This window comes from Euleptes europaea, chromosome 4, assembly GCF_029931775.1.
Source record: "Euleptes europaea isolate rEulEur1 chromosome 4, rEulEur1.hap1, whole genome shotgun sequence".
In the NCBI taxonomy this organism is placed as follows: domain Eukaryota; kingdom Metazoa; phylum Chordata; class Lepidosauria; order Squamata; family Sphaerodactylidae; genus Euleptes; species Euleptes europaea.
Genome location: NC_079315.1, coordinates 66,643,484 through 66,665,745, shown reverse-complemented (window position 1 = coordinate 66,665,745; position 22,262 = coordinate 66,643,484). Strand labels below are relative to the sequence as shown.

At 40.5% G+C, this 22,262-nt stretch overlaps 1 protein-coding gene across 1 annotated transcript in view; it reads left to right on the top strand.

Annotated features, from left to right (window-relative positions):
- Positions 1–6,926: 6,926 nt before the first annotated feature.
- The window catches only part of SNX24 (sorting nexin 24), an 83,379-nt gene continuing 68,043 nt past the window's right edge, over positions 6,927–22,262 (top strand). Inside the window, exon 1 of the mRNA XM_056848020.1 lies at positions 6,927–7,002. Within this exon, the coding sequence (XP_056703998.1) occupies positions 6,943–7,002 (60 nt within the window). The 5' untranslated portion in view covers positions 6,927–6,942. The remainder of the gene's footprint in view (positions 7,003–22,262) is intronic.

Genomic DNA, 22,262 nt, shown 5'->3' with positions numbered 1-22,262 from the left:
CATATTTGTCATATTGTTTCTTGCTTTCTCTGACAAAATATGTGAGATTCCAAAACTGTTAAGCTTCAGATTTATAACTCATTTTAGTATTCGTCATTTTGTTTACATCATTAGGAATAAATGTCAAAATCCTACATTAACAGTTGGATGAACAAAGCAGGGCTAGTTCTTTGAGGCATTCACTAAAACTTTTGCTATGTAGCCTTTAGTTCTAACATGCCACTACTAGTAGTTCTCTTTCCCACTTCACTGATTGAAACTACTAATTTAGTAGGGAACTGGCAAAGAAATTCAGCTCTTTTTATTTGGAGGGGGGAGGGAGGTGTTGATCATATTACACTTCATTAGTTTCTGGGTTTTAATGATACATGGCTTGTTTCCTGACTAAAAAATAAAGTTATTTCAGGGTTTTGTTTTAAGATTTTGTGAGGGAGAATCTCATATTGTTAATATATTTGCCTAATCTATTTATACTAATAATTGTGAAAACACCGTTCCATGAAATAAGTTGGTCACTAGGGCTTAGGTCAGATTAACATTTATTTATAATTTATAATTTAAGTTATCTCAGAAAGAGAAAGAAGTGGCTTATTGCAGACCTAACTTTTTATGTTTCTGATGTAAATGAAATCTTGCAGTTTTGCCTCTTAAAGATAATGCTACTATAAAATTAAAAAATGCAGAAGTTCCTGCCATTGATAAGATGACATCTTAATAGGATTTTTGTTTGTCTTTTTCAAGCTGACTGGGATAATTCTTGGCTGAAGAGGAAGCCATTGCCTAGAAAGAAGACTTTCTAATATGAAGACTGACTGGACGTTTGTCCTGATTGAACTAAATCCCACAGTAAAATCACTTCAAAATCTTCCAGTTAAACTACTATATATTAATATGGATTAATATGGAGCTGCATGTCCCAGCTCTCTTTGAAGTCAACGGCAGCAAGACATTCTTTAATAGTTGAACTAAACACTGTTTTGCCTTAATACTGATAGAGGGAGACAGACAAAGAATACAGAGTTTTGACACCACAACCAAGAAGTATATCACTTTGATTTCATCCTCAGCTTTCTGTAGGTTGCATGAAAATATGCAGCACAAGGCCAGAGATCTATTTTTGTTCTTTACAACATGCTCTGTCTACCTAACCTTTTCGAAACAGGTGGCCTTTATTCATATTAACATAAACATTCCTGTAAATCAACATTTTGTGATTGCAGTAATAAAGGGACATAGGGTGGGGTTTGGCGGCTGTGAATTCCTGTGGATTGGGACTGGGGTAGAACATTAAACTTGACTAGCCAGCACATTTGATTAACCAGCAACCCCCCATTCCCCATGAGTGCCGGATAACAAAGCTTTTTCTTTACATAGCTGGCAACTGGCTTTTTGCAACTCTATTCTGTCCTGCTATAGTAATTTAAACACTAGCCACAAATATTCTCACTGGTTGTAGCCTCACACACACTGCACCTGTGACTGTGTGTAAATTTGGCAAAAAAGGGGGTTGTAGCTGTTTGACAGAGGAAATTTATTGTGTGATACTGGGGGGGTGATGACTCTTTGGAACAAATACAATTACAGTGTTCTGGTGAGCTATCATTGTTAGGTGATTTTCAGTTTCCCATAAAAAGGTAAGATGCTGACAAGCTTGTTCAGTGAACAGTAAGTAACTCAGAAGCACTCTTACATGAAGGTTGGGTTCTTGTAGATTTTTTTTAATCTAACCGTTAACCAGTCCGATTTTTAATATTAAAATCTTAATTCTAAGAATGTAATACCAATAACACTATGCTTAGTTTTGGGCCATGAGATGTGACTTGTGCTGAAAACAATGCTGAGGACACACTTGGAGGTGTTTTATAGATGTGTGGTCTCAGATAAATTTGTTCATTAAAAGTTAACCTCATAAGCTTTCTTGACTAGAAACTTCAATTCTTTTGGCTCATGAGGTGAACATGTGTACTAAGGGATGCTTACCTGGAGTCAGCTAACACTTTGTTCTCTTGGTGGGATAATATACACTACATTATGATGCTCTTGGAACATTCTTGTATGCATTTTTGGCAATGGCAATTCAGGTTCTGTCAAGAAAATCCATATAAGAGTTTATATTCTTTGGACATAATTTCCTAAAGATTTGCTTTGGTGCCAAGGAAGGACTTGCAGTGCATCAGTTTAATTTCAAAATAGCAATTTTGTATCAATGCTGTGTCACTCTTTTAAACAAGGGTTCTGATATTCATCTTTCCATGTGGTTATCATTGAATTTAAAATCTGATTAATTTGCAATAGCATAATCCAGTGAAGGAAAGGAGTGAGAAGCCCTAGTGTATATTCAGCCCTACTGAATAAAATTGGACTTACTTCTGAATCAACCTGCTTAGGATTGCTCCCTCGGTTCTCTTAGGAAAAATATAGAGGCTACCATTCTGATCTGCTGAGCATGACTGAAACCACTTTAGAATTAAACTGAGTTAAGTACTTGGTCACCCTGACTTGGATGGCCCAAGCTAGCCTGATCTCGTTACATTTCAGAAACTAAGCAGGGCCAGTCCTGGTTAGTAATTGGATGGGAGACCACCAAGGAATGCCAGGGTTGTTGTGCAGAGTGAAGGCAATGGCAAGCCACCTCTGTTAGTCTTTTGCCTTGAAAACCCTACAGGGTTGCCATAAATCGGGTGTGACTTGACGGCACTTTCTCGCACACACACACACACAAGTACTATGAAAAATGAAGCATTTCTGTGCTGGATAATTTAAACCAGATTTAAATAATTACTCAGTTACGTAGCCATAGTACCAAGTACTAGAAACTTATTTGATTACAATAACCCTTCTGTTAAACTGTATCAGATTGGTCTTCAGATACATATCAGTATTTTACAATATGTGTAATATTAAAGGAGTAGCCAGCTGTTATAGCCAACAACTGATTAAGAATCATGCAGTAATAATAAACTATGGTTATTATATTTACAACTAGTTTCAAGATTTAAAAAGGACATCAGCACAGCAAGAGGTGCTATAAGGGGGCTAACAGAATGTGAAAATGTAATAACAGCCAGAAGAACATTGGCTACATTAATTTATAAGCTGTTACTCAAATCTGATACAGAAACAGACCAAGCTAAAACATACACAGATGTATGCAAATTTTTGAGGAAAAGATCTCTCTCCAACAATGGGAAACCTTATGGATGATATAAAATTTACAGCAAGTCAAATATTAAGGGGAAATTGGTATGTTTTATCGACGGTATTGCACCCCAATGGATATTGAGAAAATGGATAAGAATTATAAAGGGAAATGTTGGAAATGCAAAGAGTTGGTACCTTCTATCATATGTGGTGGACTTGCAAGAAGACAAAAAAGTGCTGGAAAGAAATACATGGCAAAACCCAGAATATTTTAAACATTAAATTTGCTATGGATGCTACGAGTATGCTACTGAGTATCTTGCCTAAAAATCTTCCAAAATTTTTGGAAGAAATATTCAGGTATATAACGGCAGCCAGAGTTACATTTGCAACAAAATGGAAAGCAGAAGATTGTCCACAGCAGGAAGACTGGGAAAGTAAACTAGCATAGTGTGCAGAAATGGCAAAATTAACGAGTTATGTGAGTAATAGACTAGTCACAAAATTTCAACACAAATGGAGAGCATATTATTCATACTATTCTCTTGAAATGGGAAGCAGAGGAGGAAGTAGCTGAATTGACATATATGTCATGTACTATTCTTAACATTTTTTATCTTGTATTAAAAGATGTTTAATAGAGAAAACATTTTAATGAATAGCAGGATTTGTTTTCCAATATCTGAAAATTATCTTTAGAAATTTATGCTTAGGTTTATTATGGTAATCACCAATCAATGTTGATTATTTCACCATTTAGTGTGAATTACTATTATTACCATATTATATTATATGTATATTTTTTCTTTTGATGAAACTGTATTATGTTGTTCTAGGTTTCCTTTTTCTGTTTTTTTTCCCTTTTGTTTACAAAAATACAATCTTTTAAAATGAAAAAAAGAATCACGCAGTATCTTTGTAAGATTACAAGTTAATAGTGGTAAGCTTAGTATAATAGAAGATAAGGTTCTCTGCTCTGTGGAAAACAGTCCTTGTTGAAAGTATGTTGTATATTCTAATTCTGAAAGATATCACGTCAGTTATGAATCCTTTGAGGAACAGAAATCATGCCAAAATTGCAATAAACTGTGCAGAGGTCATGGGGTAGAGTGGCATAAAATACTAATCCACCCTCGCCCCCGCATTTGTAAACTGTAGTGCTCTGGAAAGACTCAGCAACAGGATTGCTGCAATCAAGTGTTCATAGTGATATTTAAAACAACTTATAAAAAGCAGTTATAGGAGTGACTGATGCATAGTGTGGTAATGAGGGCTGCCAACTCCAGCTTGATTCCTGAAGATTTGGAGAGGGTATCTGGAGAAGGAAGGCAGCTCCGCAGATAAATTATGTCGCAGAGTCCACCCTCTGAAGCTGTAGTTTCCTGCAAGGAAACTCCTCTCTGTAGTTTGGAGATCAGTTGTAATTCCAGAACTCCAGATACAACCTGGAGGTTGGCAGCCCTGGCGGGTCCCTCATTTTTCTCTAGCCATAGTTCTTATTTGAATTCACCGTAATACGAATAGACTTAAGTTCAAGATACAAGAACTGCATGACTTGAATGTGTTTGAACTAAAAAAAAAAAATACTGATTAGGCTTTCTTACACTCGCAGGAGGGGGGAAAATTCTTGCATTTGTACTCCACAGAAGCAGTAAAGGAGCCTCTATTCCCTAGCGCTGCCCTTTGGACTTGGAGCTGGAGTTTACAGGGCCCGAGGGAAGCACAACAGCCGATAGGAATGCCAGACGGAAAACGCTGGCTGCGGTCGGCTGAAGCCAGCCGGAAACAGGGACTGTCTCTGCAAACAGCACTGCCCAAAAAACGCAGTGGCTGTTAAGTCTGCGTGGGAAGGATTCACGAGATCAGAGACGGAGTTCAACAACACAGCTTTATTTGATTTCAGCACAGAACTAACTTACACACTGAACGTGCCCTGCTTATATGCCCCAACTGGCCGCCTGCGGCCACTCCCCCCATGATCTGTGATGGGGGGGAATACCCTCTCGGTGACCAATGGGATATGTTGGCTTAGGGCCAACAGGATCCGTTTGCTTGACCAATAGGGTGAGCAGGGTTTAGGATCCTTCGTGCAGAACTCAAGCTCCTAAGTCTCCCTTGATTACTCCCCAACTATATACATACACAACAGTGGCTATGAGCCAGCGAAGCCTGGGGTTCAACAGCAGCGTAAAAGGGGAGGGGAGGGGAGGTCGGCCGGACGGTGCTTGGTTACGTCGAACACGCCTTCCAAGTTTGCCCTAGAAAGGGAGACGGGCCACGTTCTCATGGAAGGGGGCTGGGCCAACTTCGAGCTCCACAGTAAATGCGGGAGGACCTAACGTGGGTTGCGAGGCATTCTGGCCCCAAGAACGGTTGACCCCCACGGCTCAGTAAGGCAGCGAGCCATTTCTGCCCAGCATTAGAAAAATCCAGAGTCACTGGAAAAGACAGTCATGCTAGTGTAGTGGTCAACAGGGGTTTGTGGGGGAAATAGAGACCCGAACCGTTATTTCAAGAAAACAGTTTATTTGCAGCTGCTGACTCAGAGGCCCTAATGGGCAGAAATCTCTGAGTCCCGATCATACTGAGGAAGGGATATTTATCCAAATTCAAGATAGGACAGCCATCCACATTCAGGGCATATCTGATTGTAATACAGACTGAGAGTCGGCAGTATAGTCACAGTTTCACCCAGTTCTTGTTATGGTTCACTGTGACCCTCCGTGACTATTGCCCCAATTACTAGCACACAGACACACAGAGGTACCCTGCCCAGCAAGAAGCTATTCCGTTGCTGTCCTAATACATTCCAATACATTTACAGAAAGAAAAAGAGATTATTACAAACTGCAAAATCAGTGGATCTTCCATAGTCAGGGGAAGTCTACCTTGCTGTCTTACTAGGAAAAGCTGAGGGCAGCAGGAAAAGAGGCAGACCCAACAAGAGACGGGTTGACTCAATCAAGGAAGCCACAGCCTTCAGTTTGCAAGTGCTGAGCGAGGCTGTCAAAGATAGGACATTTTTAAAAAAATTTTTTTTATTTTTTTAATATCAGAACAATATGTATTATATTGATTTAAAAAGATATAAACATTACTAATTTAATCAATGTCAAAAAAAAGAAAAATATTGACTTCCCCTCCACCCTCCTCTATCCATTTATACTCTTAGTACTTCCCTTTGCATATATTTTCTCATTTAAATCATTCTTTATCCTAGGATTAAGTCATATATTTCAACGTTTAAAAACCAATAACAACACGCTTATATAAACTTATACACTCAGATGAATTCAACCCCTTGGATATTTGCTAAGTTAAAATTCATTTCCGCAATGCGTTCTCCATGCCTCCACGATAGGACATTTGGGAGGACTTTCATTCATAGGGTCGCCCTGAGTCGGAAGCGACTTGACGGCACTTCAAACACACACACACACACACACACACACGCATTGGAAAAAGGCATTTCGGTTCTGTCGCCCTGCCACGCGTTGCCGCGCAGGCCCAGATGTCGCGCACGGGAAAGGCTGGCGCGGCTCCCCCGCGCGCGCGCGCGCGCCCTCCTTCCCAGGCCTTTCCCAGGCTCTGGAGCCAGAGTCACGTGAGGGGGAGACCGCGAGGCGGCGGTTCCCATAGAGATAGGAGAAGGTTGGTCCCCGCCGGTCACGTGATCTGCGCTTGCAGATGGCTCCTTCTGCCAGGCTCTGAGCTACTCGGGGGCCGCCAAGTTCCCCCTCCTCCCCCCCCCCCGCTTCCGTGGGGGTCCCGGTCAGCACCTGCGCTCGCCCCGATCCTGCCATGGAGGTGTTCATCCCTTCGTTTCGCTACGAGGAGAGCGAATTGGAGAGAGGCTACACGGTGAGTGGTGGGTCGAAGGCGACGAGAACTCCCCCCACTTCCCCCCCCCTCTTTTCTTTTAAGGGAGAGGATGGGGCTGCTCGGGAGGAAGCGTTGCTTGCCTGCCTGCTGCTCCGGGGGCTGAAGGGGAAGCGCGAGAAGGCTGGGCCCGACCCACCAATGCAAATGTCTGCAAAACCGTGCCGTCATGAAAGAGAGATAATTCCCAGTGGGTCGCCGTGTTAGTCTGTCTGCAGTAGCAGAAAAGGGCAAGAGCTCAGTAGCACCTTCAAGACTAACAAGAATTTTTTTTTGGTAGGGTTATGAGCTTTCGTGAGCCACAGCTCACTTCTTCAGATACCCACAGTGGGTCGCCGTGTTAGTCTGTCTGCAGTAGTAGAAAAGGGCCAGAGTCCAGGAGCACCTAAAAGACTGACAAGAATATTTTCTGGCAGGGTGTGAGCTTTCGTGAGCCACAGCTCACTTCTTCAGATACAGCTAGAATGGGAACCCATCTGTCTTTAAGTAGAGGAGAGTGAATTCAGACAAGCATTAGCATGTAAATGTTAACGGTATGTAAATGTGAATAGCAGGCATGATGGGATGAGGTGTGGTCTGCAGAAGAGTCTGTGATGTCCAGGGGAGAGATGGGTGTGGAGAAATCAGCATTGGTAATAAGCCATGAATGCAAGAAGTGAGCTGTGGCTCACGAAAGCTCGTACCCTGCCAGAAAATATTTTTGTTAGTCTTTAAGGTGCTGCTGGACTCTGGCCTTTTTCTACTACTGAAAGAGAGATGTTCGTTGTGCTGGTTGCCTTGGCAGCCTTTGAACAGAGAGGCAGAGGAAGAAGTGGCTTCGTCGCCACTGGATGTGCTTGTGCCTCCTTTTTTGGGAAGCTGGTTGTCCATTTCTGTTCACTGGCCTGTTGTTTGAAGACTTGGAGGGGGGGGGGTCAGGACACATACGGCACATTCTAGCACTCTTGGTTCTGTTCTTGTTCCTGGCCTTAGTGGAGTTGTTTACAAAGATCCTTCCGCTTAGTGCATGTGGGGAGGTCGCCAAGAAGAAAAGACCCATTCCTAGAGAAGGGATTTAGTTGAATGTGCAGAGTGCTTTCCTTTTTAATGCTTCCGCAACTACTCTTGGGCATCTGGTTGGCCACTGCATGAAACAGGATCCTGAACTCAAATGTATCCCGTGCTACCTAACCTACATATTAGCTGTATGTTAATATTTTAGGTAGTGCTAACTAAAACACATATTAGCTGTATGCTTGGTGAGAACATATATTTTGCAACTTCTCTATGAAAGGGATGGCAAGCACGGTGTAGTGGTTAAGAGCGGTGGTTCGAAGTGGTGGACTCTGATCTGGAGATCTGGGTTTGATTCCCCACTCCACATAAGCGGCAGGTTTGATTCTTCCTTAAGTGGTAGAGAAAGTCGGTATATAAAAACCAACTCTTCTTCTTTATACTCAAGTGATCTGGGTTTTGTTGCTGTCTTTTAAATGTTGAAAGATTGACAGTGAGCTATCCTTGTTCTGCATGATATTTTAAGAACCCAGACATTAGCTGAGTTTTAGTGGTTAATTTGGGAAAAATCAACATGAGGTAAAGAGGGTATTTTGCTAATTATGTTGCATGTATGTAAAAGCAAGCTTTAATTAACTTATCATTGGGTATTTTTCCCTATATGAACATAAAGCAGTGATACATATCTTCAGCTGAACCTCTGTTCTGGGTACCTGCAACCTTTGGGCCTTCTGCTGAACCCTTTTACCAGGTTCTGACTTTCAGACTTTGACTGAAAACTTCCACGTTTCTGTTGGCAGCATTATAATTAGATGATTTTTCTGCTGTGATAATCACTTCTTTTTTGTTCTGTCAGTCATGTTTCACTCATTCTGACTGTCTTCTTGGTGTTTTAAATAGGAATCTGCCTTGGGTACCAATCTCTGTTTGAAAGATGGGCTATCACGTTTTTAAGTAAATAATAAGTGAAAGTCAAAATACTGAAAAATAAAGATAAAGCGGTGATAGTTATTGCTGTGAGCAAGAAAGTGAAGAGCTTAAGGATCCCCCAAAGTCCTGTATGGTTTACAAGATATGGTAGGGAAAGCAGAAGCATGTCTGACCCTTGCAAAACTAAGGTGTACACATTTCATCTGCAAAGACATTCATGAATTCTAAAAATCATCTAGCTATCTTTGATCTCATCACAGGTGAAATGTTTGTGTCTGATTTCACGTATTATAAAAGAAGATGGGAAAGCCAGTGTTGCTGGCTTGTAATCTGTATTTAACATGCAACCTGACTGAGATCTGAGTGCTAAACCTGTGTCTGGGAGTTCACATGGTTTAACTTTCTTCTTTATAAAATAAAAATGAAACCCTGCTATGTCAAGGAGAGAGGTTTAGCCAGATCTCTTTCCAAGGACATCATTTTTTCTATGAGCAGGAATTTTTTGTTGTTCAGTCATGCAGGCACCCACCCATAACCCAAATTAAAATGCATTACCTCTGAACTAGGCCGAAATCAGAACAGGAGTTGGGAAGTGGGAGATTTGGTTTGGCTGGTGGATAGTTCCCTATTACATAAGCCAGTAGCTTTGCTTAGACTCGTTTTAGCTTGTAAAAGCGAGTAGTTCAAAAGTGGGGTTATGTGAGGCAGTGATTATAAAACTGTCTAAAGCAAGAAAGGAAGGTGGAAGCACAAATTATAATCAAGCCTTCAAATACTTGTGGCTTCTCTTTTAAACATACGGAGTGTTTATCCCATGCCATTGCTTTCGTAGCTGATGAACTTTGGCTAAGGATATGATTAGACTTTTGAAGACTAATCCCAGTTTCTGTTTCCACTTGTATGTCTCTTTCTGTCTTCCACGATCCCATATCCCATGACCATTCTATTTGAATCTGATTTCCAGTTCACAAAATAGGCCTCCTCAATATCATTATAACAAAAGATGAAGCTTCATATATATGTGGCTTGTTTTAAACAAGCCATTACTATTGCAATATGCTCTTCTTGGGGCTACCTAGGGTTGCCAGCCTCCAGGTGGTGGCTGGAGATCTCCTGATATTATAACTGATCTCCTCACAACTGATACCCTCAGTCACACTGAAGATCCTTGTGCTGTGGTGGGAGCTGCTGCCAAAGCAACGTTTAAAAAAAATCTGCTTAGCCAATCAGAAGTCTTTCTGGGCAAAGGATCCACCTGGCCCCACCCACATTCTAAAACACTTGGTGAGCGCCAGGAAAGGTGTCTGTGGGCACCATGGTGCCTACTGGCACCACATTGGGGACTCCTGCGTTAGAGAATGTTTTTTTTTTTCCTAATTAGACCATGAGATTTCCTTTAGGCCTCTCCTTTTAGCAACATTGCATGTTCATCCAGATTTTTTTTCTTCCTTTACTACCAATCAATGGTTAAACTTTTTGTTGCCACTTTAAATTGACGACTAGATCTCCAAACTATTGAGTCTCTGCTTATAAATGCAACAGTTGTTCATAATCTGGCAATGAATGACCTTTAAATGTAGACGTTTTGTGAAGATATCCTTGGGGAACAATTTAACTTCAAAATGACACCCATAAGCACTTGTTATCATTTAAATATGCTCCTTTTGTCAATAACAGAATAGCAAGTACTAGTTAGATTTCTAATGTTGATTCAGATCCTTGGACAACCGCTGAATAAATTAGCATATGCTTGATTTATATTGACCCAAAAATGGTCCATTGGTATGTTACAGGTCAAGGTGACACATGTTTAAATGGACTGAGGAGTAAAGGGCATATTTGACTGAGGATCTTCTTATATTGTTCTTAATTACGGTTTTAAATACTAGCCATTCATTGCTTTTTGAAGTAGCAAAATTTGTAGAGCTAAGATGTCAAAGGTTTTGGTTTTAAGGTAGTAGTCTTCCTTGCTTGTAAAATCATGAAACATTCATTCTTTATACTAGTAAATACAGTCTCTAACTTCCTTTTAAATCTGCTCTGTCATGTCAGCTAAAAGCATATCCTGATGCAGGATGGATAAATTCACTTCCTATTTGTTAATGTTCCAACCCTGTCCCATCCTACACTTGGCAAATCAGGCAGAGCTACCCATTTATGTCCTATTTTACAAGACACTTCCTTTGAATACAGCCTAACTTTTTAGCTTTGCTTTGCATGACTTACCTGTGCAACAGCACAAGCATTTTAAGGTAGCAGTGTAGCCACAGAGCATTTTCCCCATCACTTGCTTCAGTACTAAGATCTAAAGCATGTGAGCCAGTCTGACAATTCAGTCGCAAGAAGGAGTGCACTTAGGGTTGCCAGCCTCCAGGTACTAGCTGGAGATCTGCTATTACAACTGATCTCCAGCCGATAGAGATCAGTTCACCAGGAGAATATGGCCGCTTTGGCAATTGGACTCTATGGAAGTTCCTCCCCTCCCCAAACCCCGCCCTCCTCAGGCTCCACCCCAAAAATCTCCCGCTGGTGGCAACCTGGCAATCCTAACTGCACTGTAAAAACAAAAATGAATCTGATGTGTTAGGAAAGATGAACAATGGAATAAGAGAATTATTTGCATGTTGAAATATCTTTGATGCCTCTAAACAGAACATTTGTGTATTCTATCAGTTACATGGACATTGATTCTTTAAGGGATTACTAGATTCTAGCATACTCTGACTGAAAGCACCACTTCCTGTACTGAATTTTTACATTAATAAATGAATCATTCATAAATGAGAACTGTTGAAATCTTGGAAGTTTCCTGTCATCATTTCTATCAGTCATATTTCTTCCTTGATGTTTAAGCATATCTGTAGTTCATTGGGTGTTTGTTGCATGTATTTATGTATGCTGGAGCTTGGCCAGTCACAAAAATACACGATGGAAGTAAATGCAGTAATGGGACAATGGGATTTAAAATGGGATATTTCTGGTTTTGTAGACTCAGACTTTGGATCATATTTGTCTGCTTCTTGATGGCATTCTTGTGTCTGGATAGTAAGGATTTATGCCGCCTTTCCACCTAATTTAGTGTCCCCAAGGCTGCGAACAATCAAGACATGAAAAGTGTCTAAAATACAGAGAAACATTTATAAAATATATTAAACAGTTTAATAAAACATAAGTAGAGAGCCAGCGTGGTGTAGTGGTTAAGAACGGTGGTTTGGAGCATTGGTTTGGAGGGGTGGACTCTGATCTGGAGAACTGGGTTTGATCCCCCACTCTTCCCCATGAGGGGCAGATACTAATTTGGTGAACTGGATTTGTTTCCCCACTCCTACAAATGAAGCCAGCTGGGTGACCTTGGGCTAGTCACACTCTCTCAGCCTCACCTACCCCACAGGGTGTCTGTTGTGGGGAGGGGAAGGGAAGGTGATTGTAAGCCGGTTTGATTCTTCCTTAAGTGGTAGAGAAAGTCGGCATATAAAAAACAACTCTTCTTCTTCCTCTTCCTCCACACAATAGAGGGAGAAAGACGAATATCCCCGAGGAGGGAGTTCCAGAGTTTTGATACCACAACCAAGAAGGCCCTTTCTTGGGTTGTTACCCATTTTTTAGACAGTGGGGGCACCTGAAGCAGGGCCTCTGAAGATGACTGAAGTGGTCAGGTGGGTTCATAGGAGAGTAGGCAGTCCTTAAGGTATGCTGGCCCCAAGCTATATAGGGATTTAAAAGTTAATTCCAGAACCTTGAATGGTGTGGATGAGGTGTGTGTTTATGTGTCTTATCTAAAATCTAGCATTAGGTTTGATTTCTGTGATGGAACTGCCATTCATAAAGATGCCACTTTAATGCTAAAATTTGGGACACCACTTGGACACCATCACCTTGCTCCGTAGGTGAGACAAAAATAATGTAGTTGTTATAGTTTGTCTTAGTTTGCGTATAGGATGCTATCTAAATCTGTAGAAGTACACTTTATTTACATTATATATAGTCTTCCTTTCTCACTGACACTCAAGGCAGATTACATAATGTAATAAAAATACAATCAACAGGATGGGGCATCCAATAAACAGCACAATAGGGTTTGGATTGCAGAAATCTGAGAAGCATGCAGAAATCTGAAATAGATCTGAAACAAACCTGAAAAAAAGTATAAATCTTTAAACATGACACATTAAATGATGCAGAAATTGCACAGAAGGAACATACCTACAACCTACAATATCAAAGCATCTTTCTGAACCATTTCATTGCAGTACACCCCTCGTGTGTGTGTATAAAGTGCCGTCAAGTCGCAGCCAACTTATGGCGACCCCTGTTTTGGGGTTTTCATGGCAAGAGACTAACAGAGGTGGTTTGCCAGTGCCTTCCTCTGCACAGCAACCCTGGTATTCCTTGGTGGTCTCCCATCCAAATACTAACCAGGCTGACCCTGCTTAGCTTCTGAGATCTGATGAGATCAGGCTAACCTGGGCCATCCAGGTCAGGGCACAGCCTTATTACCTGTGTAAAAAAAAGCCATCTTGAATATAAACAATGCAGTTTGTTGCTTATTTTTGCCTCCTTTATTACATTTTCCTTGGGCATGTCCCTGGATTGGATGGAGAGGCATATTCTGAAGTTTTGCACTTTCTGGCATGCATAGGCACACATCAGATTGGAACCATGATACATGGAGCAAGCGGGCTTAGACTTTTCCTCTTACCATTTTCCTGTTTGCCTCATTGTGAAATGTAAGGCAGGAGTCTCCATCCTTTTTGAGACTGTGGGTACATTTGGAATTCTGACATGGTATGGTGGGTACAGCAACAAAATGGCTGCTGCAGGAGGTGGAGCCAGCTACAAAATTATTGCCACAGCTTAATTTCAGTAACACAGTAAAGATCCTTGTGCTGTGGTTGCAGCTGCTGCCAAAGCAACATTTAAAAAAACCAAGTCTCCAATAGTCAAATCAGAAGCCTTGCTGTGCAAAAGTCCTATATGGCCCTGGCCACTTCCTAAAATCACTTGGTGGGCACCAGAAAAGGTGTCGGCAGGCACCATGGCGCCCACGGGCACCAAGAAGGACCCACTGAAGTAAGATATGGCTCATCAGTACACATACAGCCCTCAGTTGGGGCAGATAACGCCCCAGGCTGTTTCAGGTTGGGCGGCGACATGGGGGGCACCACAAGTGATAGCATGAATCACTTCTGGGGAAAATTTGGAAGTGATGTCACCTCTCTAGGAATTGCCACACCTTGTTAGGAAACCATAGAGTTTACAGCAATTCCTAGAGAGGACTGACATTTTCCCCAGAAGAGATGTCCCGCTGTCGCTCAACAGCAATTTCTAAAGATTATTTTTCTTGGCAGCCCTACATGCATTCTATTATCTGAGCTTTGGATGTTCTGGCTCAGGTTTATGTAGGGCTTGGGGAGGACTGTAATTTGTTAATCCCGAAGAGTGCAATTGGCTGCAGGCGTAGTTGGCATCCTAAGCTGCTTCAGTGCTTGGAAATATGGTAGCAAGGCACCTGGTTCCCCTCCCTTAAATTGGACTGGGATGTGTTTGAGCTATCCAGGGTTTGGGATGATGTAATATTGTACTGCATTGGGGTTATGCCTTAGGCTGAAGGGGTTTAGGAAGCAAAATCCCACTGTGATCACAGCATGCCTGTGATGCAACCCTTTTCTATACCAACAAAGTGGCTATGCCATCATGGTGAGACTTGCCACTGGCATATTTCAAAAGTACAGCATAGGTTTTAATTGCCATCCTAAACCTATTGTAGCTGGATCCTAGGATGGGACTGTAAAAATATGTTAGTGACAAGTGGGACAAAGAAACACTTTCATTTGTTTGCCATATATTATATGCTACTTGAGTTGCCACTGTGAACTAATTAACTGCAAGAATTTTAAGATTTAAAACACAATATTTTTTTCTCTCACCACTGTTCTTGTTCCACAAGATCCAAGAAATCAAAGGGAAATTTAAACCACAGTTAGGGATGCTGAAAGATCAACATGGAAATACGTTAACTGAACAGAACAAAATAAAGAAAATATGGTAACTATACAGAAAAGATGAAAGGATGACAGATTCCTTCCAAGAAGAATATTTTGAAGAAGAACATGCAATTATAGGAAGTAAAAGCTGCTCTCAAAGCAATTGGGAGAAACAAATCACTAGATGTAGATGGAATATCGATAGAGCTATTTCAAGACACAGAGATGGAGTCCATCAAAATCTTAACAAGAATATGCCAACAAATATGGAAAACAAAACAATGGCCTAGAGATTGTAAATATGCAATTTACATTCCAATTACGAAAAAAGGAGACGTCAAAGACTGCAGCAACTATCGGACCATAGCATTAATTTCTCACGGGAGTAAAGTGATGCTCCAAATTTTACAACAGAGATTGTTACCATATATGGAATGAGAAATGCCAGAAGTTCAAACAGGATTCAGAAAAGGAAGGGGCACTAGAGATCATATTGCAAATTTGCTTGAGATTTTTCCAGCTCTGGAAAATATGAAGTTTGATTGATTTAAAAAAAACAGTGGAATATTCTTCAATTTTTGGTTGTTGTCATTGTGTTGTAATATGAGGATTCAAACATGATATTTGGAGGAATTTATGGGAAAGTTATTTTGAAACATTTGATTGTTGAACTAAGGCATAGCTGACAATCATGCTACCATGATGGGTTAGATAGCCTCATGGCGTATGCACATGTATATTCTACAGTGGAAAGTAAAACATATTTTAATAAAACAGCTAACCTACACTGCTGTAATAGAATTCTAATGTAGCTTCAATTAAAAAACCAGTTCAGTCATAAGGATTGCCTTTCAGAAACTTGCTAAAACAGATCTTCTCTGCCTTTCCCCACAGTAGTCCTTTGTTATTTCTTTAGCATTATTCTGCAAGGCATTTTGGCCAGGCGGGTTCTCCAAACCTGTTTATTGGTTAATAAAGAGATTTGGAATACCCTTCTGGCCATAATGCCATGCAGCATAGTTCTAAACTACATGGACTCTTTTCACATTATTGAACTCCTTATTTTCCAACTTACTTTTGACCACAGAGAAAATATATGTATTTAAATTGTCTACTCTGTTTATCTCAAATTGAGTTGTACTGAACTTAAATTGCCTGCATTTTCGTTAAGCAAACACTTTTTGTTAAGACCAACACTATTCTTGCTGAGTTAGAAAAATAAAGTAAATCAGAACGAAACAAAAATTGTAACTAGAGAACTGAGACTTAAAATAGTACCTCTAGAAACTCACCAAACTGTTGATAAGAAACACACCCAGAACTGGTTTTGAATCAGCATTTTTATTATTTCAAGACAGACAATGGCTTTGTACATTTACAGGCAATAGTTTCAGTAGTGAAGTTTTCCTTTATTGTTGTTACCACAGCACTAGCCTTGGACTGATCCAATATAAGTAACTGGAGCAGGAAGGAGCTCAGCAGAAAAGGCCTTTTTCCTCATTCTTTACTGCAGCTGCTTTCCCTATTAGTCCCATGCAATAAACAAAGTACTGAAATTGACTGGCTATCAGAAACAGCTTCTGGCCTAGTCCGTTCCATTTGTAAGGGGTACAAAGAAATAAAAAGTGAAAGTTTTTCTTTGTTGTTCTTTTCATGGGCCTGCCACCATAATAGGAAATATGCATTACCGACTATTTTAAAAATACTGTGGGGCCTGGAATTCTCCCAGAATTACAACTGATCTCCAGACTACAGAGATCTGTTTCCATGGAGAAAATGGCAGTTTTAGAGGTCAGACTCTGGCATCAAATCCTTACTGAGCTCCTTTCCCAAACTCTGCCCTCTCTAGGCCCTGCCCCCAAATCTCTAGGGATTTCTCAAGCAGGAGACAGCAACCCTAACTGTTAGTGTTAAGGACATGAAGATCCGTTGTAAAAAGGAAATACTTTGGTCATTGGGTTGCCAACCTCCAGGTACTAATGAAAAAACAAAAATGACCTGTGCTGAGTAATAGGTAATAAACAAGCAAAGAACAGTACGATGGCTCAATATCAAGAATCTAATAATACAAATGCCAATGTAACCAATTACTAACAAAAATAACAATACTAATATCCAACCGATGAACAAGTAATCTGCAAACGGAGCAAAGGAGTCCAAAATCACTCAGCTGTGTCCGATAAACTCAGCTTGTGAATGTCATGAAAGATGCCGAGCCTTGCATCTGTATCCTGAAAATCATCATAAGCTTGATAAATAACAGAACATGCTCTCCAGATGACAAAAACACATTTCACCGCCAAAGCTTCATCAGCCTGTAAACTTCATCAATTAAGTGTAGACCGCAGAGGGTTCAAAGGCATTCGCTGCATCGTACAATCGTGGATAGGCAAGGTTTCTGGGGCAGAGCCTGAGGAGGACAGGGTTTGGGGAGCGGATGGACCTCAGTGCCATAAAGTCCTATTGCCAAGGTGGCCATTTACTCCAGGTGAACTGATCTCTATTGGCTGGAGATCAGTTGTAACAGCAGGAGATCTCCAGCTAGTACCTGGAGGCTGGCAACCCTACTTGAGGCTGTTTCCTAATATTACACTTTTTTTTAAAGTGTCAATAAACTCTTGGATCAACCTTAAAGCAGTTATTTGAATCTTGACCCATATTGCTAAAGAACTGAAATAATCTGAATTTTATTCTAAGGGATGCTATGCCTTTAATTTCAGTCTGGTATATATAGACCGTGGTGAAATGTAGTGAAACTGGCATATACACATTGAATGTACACATAAACACACATGAAGCTGCCTTATACTGAATCAGTCCATCAGTCCATCAAGGTCAGTAGTGGCTACTCAGACCGGCAGTAGCTCTCCAGGGTCTCTGGCAGAGGTCTTTAACATCATCTACTGCCTGGTCCTTTTTAACTGGAGATGCTGGAGATTGCACCTGGGACCTTCTGCAATCAAAACAGAGGCTCTGCCACTGAGCAGCATCCCCTACTCATGAGCTACATTTTTTCCTTTACTAACCATTTTGGAGAAAAGAAAAGAAGTGGGAAAATAGTAAAGATATTGATTCAAAAATACAGGTGCCCCTGTGCAGTTATTATGGGCTAAATTCTACAGGTTCTACTTTCTTCTCCCTTTTATTCATATAAAAATACACTGTTACATATAATACATACATAATACCTTTTTTATCATTTAAAGAAAATATAAGTTTCATGATCACTTTTTCTGGAGAAAAACAGGTAATATAAAAGCAGACTCTGTTTTCTCTTACTTGTAGACTATATTGTCAAAACTCACTCATATGAAAGGGGGGAAAGAGCTCTTCTAAAATAATCTGTAAATAACTTTTTCTGTTAGAGGCTATGAACTTAATGCCCTGTTTCTAAAATCTCTTTTTACAGTAACTAGATAACTACATAACCCTCTTAAGTGAAGAGCTCATGAACTTGCTCACACAGATTTCTGGCCTCAACTCTTCTAACAAGCCCAACAAGCAAAGTTGCTTTTGCTTATAAAAGTAGAAAATAGATTTGATAAAAATGGTTAGTCCTCCCGCCCCCGGCCTTTGTTTTATTTATCATATCAGCAAAGAACAATGTTTTCTTGTGTTGTGGTCAAAATAGAAGCGACCTTGCTTGTTCACAAGTGTTCAAAGCCTAGAGATAAGAGGGGCAAAATAATCGAGTACAATAGGAAGAGTGTAGTGTAATTATTTGTGACTTGTCAAGTGACGCCCTTTCAGGCCCCGAGTGATTCAAATCTGGGAACTCTGCACAATTCTCTAAGCTAACCATAGCCGGCATCAGAGAAATCTCACCCAGTTTCTCCGACAGTACTGAAATTGCATCAGTTTGTCATGCACTGAGCATGCCAGGTCTACACAATATCATTTGCTTGCAAATGGGCCTGGCCTCAGGGCCCTGATACACATTCCTTGGTATCTGACTCTTGGCCTGTGATTTGTCATGTCTCTGGTGCTATCAGTTTAAGGTAATTTTAATAGATTCTGATGGTTTGCTTGTGAGAGTAAGGAATGCACTGGAGTCCGTATGGCTTGTTGCCTCTTTCTGTTGCATGTAATATAGTAGTAGATACCTAGACTGGTGATACCTAGACAAAAAGATTGTGGAAGAAATGAGGAGGCTGTCTTGTGTGGTTTTGCTAAAATCTGATATTGGCAGCTATGACAAATCTTCTCAGGAAATTTCAAGACTTGTTTAATCGTTAATCCCATTTCTGAAATACAATGCTTTCCCCCCCTTGTGAATATTTTGTTATCTTCTGTTAGAATGCAGTAATGCTTCTACTTATTATTGTTTTATGATTCCCAAGCAGTAAAAGTATTGAACAATCAAATTAGGTAGATGCTGTATTTCATAGTTTTTATAGGTGATGCTGCATATTTTGATTTTATTTTTTAAAAAATAAACCATTAGCATTAGTGAAAATATCTACATGTCTTGGATTAAATGGTATACTCTTTACTATGGGAGCTCCCCATATCAGTACAACAAAGGTGGTATGTCATTGTGATTGTATAAAACAGAGGTCTTTCTAACACACTGAAGTACTAACAGAACATAAAATCAATACTTTAATAGTTAGGAAATCAAGAACATTAGAAAATTGTTTTGGAACATGGGCATTTAGTTGCTTTACAACTTTTATTCAGCTGCATCATGAAATAAATGGCATATTTTGCTCTATTTTTGACATCACTAGATAAGATTATTTTGCCATTGACAACTCTGATCTTTTCATCATTTTTTAACTGACTCAGTTAATTGATTACTTCTGTGATGTTAGAGCCTGCAGCATAGCTCTCTAGAAGTCCTGTTGACACCAATCGATTACCATAAAGGTGTTAATGTTAGTGATTTCATACAAGAAACATTCAGAAGTCTGTAGCTAAAAACTGCCAGAGCATATACTGTTGTTTTTGAGCTACTGGTGATTAACAAGGATTTCTCTAGGGAGGTATGAATGAGTGCTTGAAAAATAGTAGACTTCTAGTTGTTGTTGAACATTAGTGTGGAAAAAGATACATTAATGTTTTAACTGTGGAGTTTTTTTAAATGAAAAGAGTTTCTATTAATATTAATCATTTTATCCCCATGGAATATATGCAGGGAAGGTTCAGGCAGAGACTATGTATTTTGAGTTTTCCTTAGGGCATCTCTGACAGCAGAGTAACTTGGAGCATCCCTGCAGCAAATCTGACTCTTTGTTGTTTTCTCCCAACATATATGGACACATGTTCACATACACATAGAAACTGCTCTGGTAGTTGCCTTTATTTAGGTGAGAAATTGACATTTTGTACAATTATTTGTTATATTTTCAGATTGTGTAGATGAAATCAAAGCTAAGGAGGAGCATTCAGTCCCAGTGCCACATCCTTTCCTCTCCCTCTTATGCATACTGCTTCTCATACAAGATTCCCTCCCATCAGCTCTCATTTCATAAATGCATGTGTGTGTGCATGTTTTTCTATGTGGATAGTAGTAACTTGAAAGTATATGCTTATAAGAAAAACTCTTCCTTACACTTTGCTCAGTCAAAACTCACATGAATGCTGCTTTAACACGGTTGTGTGATTTGTGTGCAACCATGTTTTTCAAATTATTAATTCAGGATGTCAGTGACTAGTTAATTTTTCAAAGTGAACACAAAATGTTGGTAGCAGTCTTGGTCTGTTGAACAAAATTTCAAAAAACAGAAGCTTACCCTGAACCCAGGAGATTTCAGTAATTATCAACCAGTCTCAAATGTTCTGTTCTTGAGCAAGGTGATTGAATGGGTTGCGTCCAGACAACTTCAAGAATTCCTGGGTGAAGCAGATTGTTCGATCCTTTCCAGTCTGGTTTTGGGCCTGGTTATGGGACTGAAATAACCTTGGTTGCCCTGGTAGATGTCCTACACCAGGAGATGAACAGATGGAGTGCATCTCTCTTGATTCTCCTGGATGTTTCAGAGGCTTTCAGCACCATCAATTAGGGTTTTCTTCTGGACTTCCATACTGGGAGGTGCTGTAGTGCTGTTTTGCAGTGATTCTGATCCTACCTTGAGGGTAGGTGTCAGAAGGTAGTGTTGGTAGACTGCTCCTCAGCCCCTTGATGCTTGTCCCATGGGGTCCCACAAGGTTCCATCTTGTCCCCTATGCTTTTCAACATCTGCATGAAACCTCTGGGTGAGGTTATCCTGATATGTGGGCTGGGTTGTCACCATTATGCGGGTGACAACCAGCTTTATCTCACACTTCCAATCAATCCAAGGGAGGTTGTAGAAACCCTGAACCGGTGTCTGGAAGGAGATTTTGAGTAAATGCAGGCTAATAAACTGAAGCTTAATTCTGACAAGGCATAGTGCAACTGGTGGCAGAAGATTCATCTGCTTCATGCAGCTTTTTTTCACATGGCTTTCAGGTAGACACAATTACACCCAGCCACACTTACCCACATGTTAAGGCCTTCAGCCTAGCATTCCATAAAACAAAAATCAGCTAATAATAACAAACACATAAATTTAGTTACGCTAGGTGCAACATGACCTGGATAGTCTAGGGTTGCCAGGCCACCGTTGGGGGCAGGGGAGCCCCCAGACGGCCAGGGGACAAGACTCTTCCACTCACTCTCTTTCCCTGCCTGTCAGCTGATGGGCGGGAAAAGAGAGCGAGCCTATAAGACGCCCCCATGTATAAGACGACCCTTACTTTTTCTTAATTTTAGGTTAAAAAAAATAGAGGGTGTCTTATACATGGGGGCGTCTTATAGATGGAAAAATATGGTACATACTTTGTAGTATGTGAGCTTGTTACATGCACTGTATATTTGTTGTTCAAAGGACCAGTACAACACTTAATGTAAATTCTTGTTTAAAATAATGCAATCATAGAGTTGGAAGGGACCACAAGGGTCATCTAGTCCAAATAACTGATTGCATAAGTGAAAAGGACTGACAAGTTCTCCCAAAACAGTCAATTCTGTAGCACCTTAAAGACTGACATTTCTGATGGCTTTTGAGGCTCAGAAATTCTGGCTGAAATGAAAGTAAAAAATCTACGGCGAGACTAGTGCTGCACAGTTCTTAAAAGCCTACTGCAGTAATTCCGTTGCGCTAAAAGGCACTAGCCCTGACCTGGATGGCCCAGGCTAGCCCGATCGTGTCAGATATTGGAAGCTAAGCTGGGGCAGCCCTGGTTAGTATTTGGACAGGAGGCCACCAAGGAAGTCCAGGTCACTGTGCAGAGGCAGGCAATGGCAAACCATCTCCAAAGGTCTCTTGCCTTGAAAACCCTATGAGGTCGCCATAAGTCAGCTGCAACTTG